Here is a 1,276-nt window from a genome sequence, read left to right as displayed (position 1 = left end):
CAGCCAGGGTGATGGCCACATAATCCCATAAATCCAGCAGCCCCGGGGGACACAGCCTCAGCTGTTCTAGAGTGGCTGTTTTCCCATTTCCCTCCTTTTTTAAGGAGTTTGGCAAGGGGAGGAAAACTCCTCATCTCCCTTCCCCGATTTCTGCCATCCTTCCCACCAGGCTGGGCCAACGGCTCCCGGAGAAGCGGGGGACAGAGAAAACCTGGTTTCCCCCTCCCCATCAATATCCAGAGCAGGGGTGGGCAGGGGGGTCCTTACCACTGTATGAAGCCCAGTGCATTGGTGAGTAGCCGCTGTAGTCCACCACGGAGTCCAGGGGGTCAGTAGAGAGGGCTGCCTGCAGCAGGGTCCGCAGGATTTCTAAGTGCCCGCACGCCGACGCAAAGTGGATCGGGGTCCGGCCTTTGAAATCCCGACACAGAACGAAGGCATCGTGGTCCAGCAGAGCAGCCAGGCAGTCCTCACAGCCCGTCACGGCCTGCGGAAGAGGAGCAGGAGGTCAGATCTCACCCCACGGCCACTCTGTGCCCTTCTTTCACAGCTCCCTTCCCCAATCCTGCATCTCAGGAAGGGAAAATGGGCTCTTCCACCAAGGATTCTGGCAACAAAAGAAACCAACGGCTGGTTCTCCAGATGGGGAGCAGAAGCTGCAGGACTCCAAGTCATGCCCCGGTCCCAGGGACCTGCTCACCCAGCCAGCCCAAGGGCCCACGCCCACCCCTGGGTGCAGGGGACCCCTCACCCCTCGGTGCAGAGCGGTCCTTCCCCTCTTGTCCGCTGCATCGGCCGTGGATCCCTTCTCCAGCAAGAGGTGGACACAGTCAACGTGGCCGTTCATGATCGCCAGCATCAGTGGGGTTCTGCAGGGAGGGGAGAGGGGTGGGGGGCTTGGAAACCAGCTGCCTTCAAGCATCGCCCTCTCCCCCGTGTCCCAGCCGCCCTGACCCTGCGCCCAACAGATCCCAAGAGAAACATCCAGACAAACTCACTGGCCGTGGATGTCCATGACGTCGGTGATGTCTGCCCGCTCCCCGCTGTCTATCAGGAGGTGCAGGGAATCCGTGTTCCCGTTGGCAGCTGGAGACAACGCAGGAGGAAAGGAGGAGTCACACGCACATCCCAATGGGTCACCCCCACCTTCCCGCCACTGCCGCAATCCCACGGAAGGGGATCGTGCCCGGCAGCCAGGCACACGTGGCTCAGTAAATTCATGATGTGGTTGCCAGGTTACCAGATTGATTCGAACGGTTTGGGTTGGCAGGGACAT

At 60.6% G+C, this 1,276-nt stretch overlaps 1 protein-coding gene across 1 annotated transcript in view; it reads right to left on the bottom strand.

The window, feature by feature from the left end:
* Positions 1 to 1,086, bottom strand: part of LOC104517062 (serine/threonine-protein phosphatase 6 regulatory ankyrin repeat subunit C-like) — a gene marked incomplete at both ends in the record, with an annotated part of 2,626 nt that extends 1,540 nt beyond the window's left edge. The window contains 3 exons of the mRNA XM_010161608.1: positions 268 to 487; positions 752 to 869; positions 999 to 1,086. Coding sequence (XP_010159910.1) covers positions 268 to 487; positions 752 to 869; positions 999 to 1,086 — 426 coding nt within the window. The remainder of the gene's footprint in view (positions 1 to 267; positions 488 to 751; positions 870 to 998) is intronic.
* Between the last annotated feature and the right edge of the window lie 190 nt (positions 1,087 to 1,276).

Source organism: Eurypyga helias, unplaced genomic scaffold (genome assembly GCF_000690775.1).
Source record: "Eurypyga helias isolate BGI_N326 unplaced genomic scaffold, ASM69077v1 scaffold22011, whole genome shotgun sequence".
NCBI classification, from domain to species: Eukaryota; Metazoa; Chordata; class Aves; order Eurypygiformes; family Eurypygidae; genus Eurypyga; species Eurypyga helias.
This window is presented reverse-complemented; position numbering and strand designations above follow the sequence as displayed.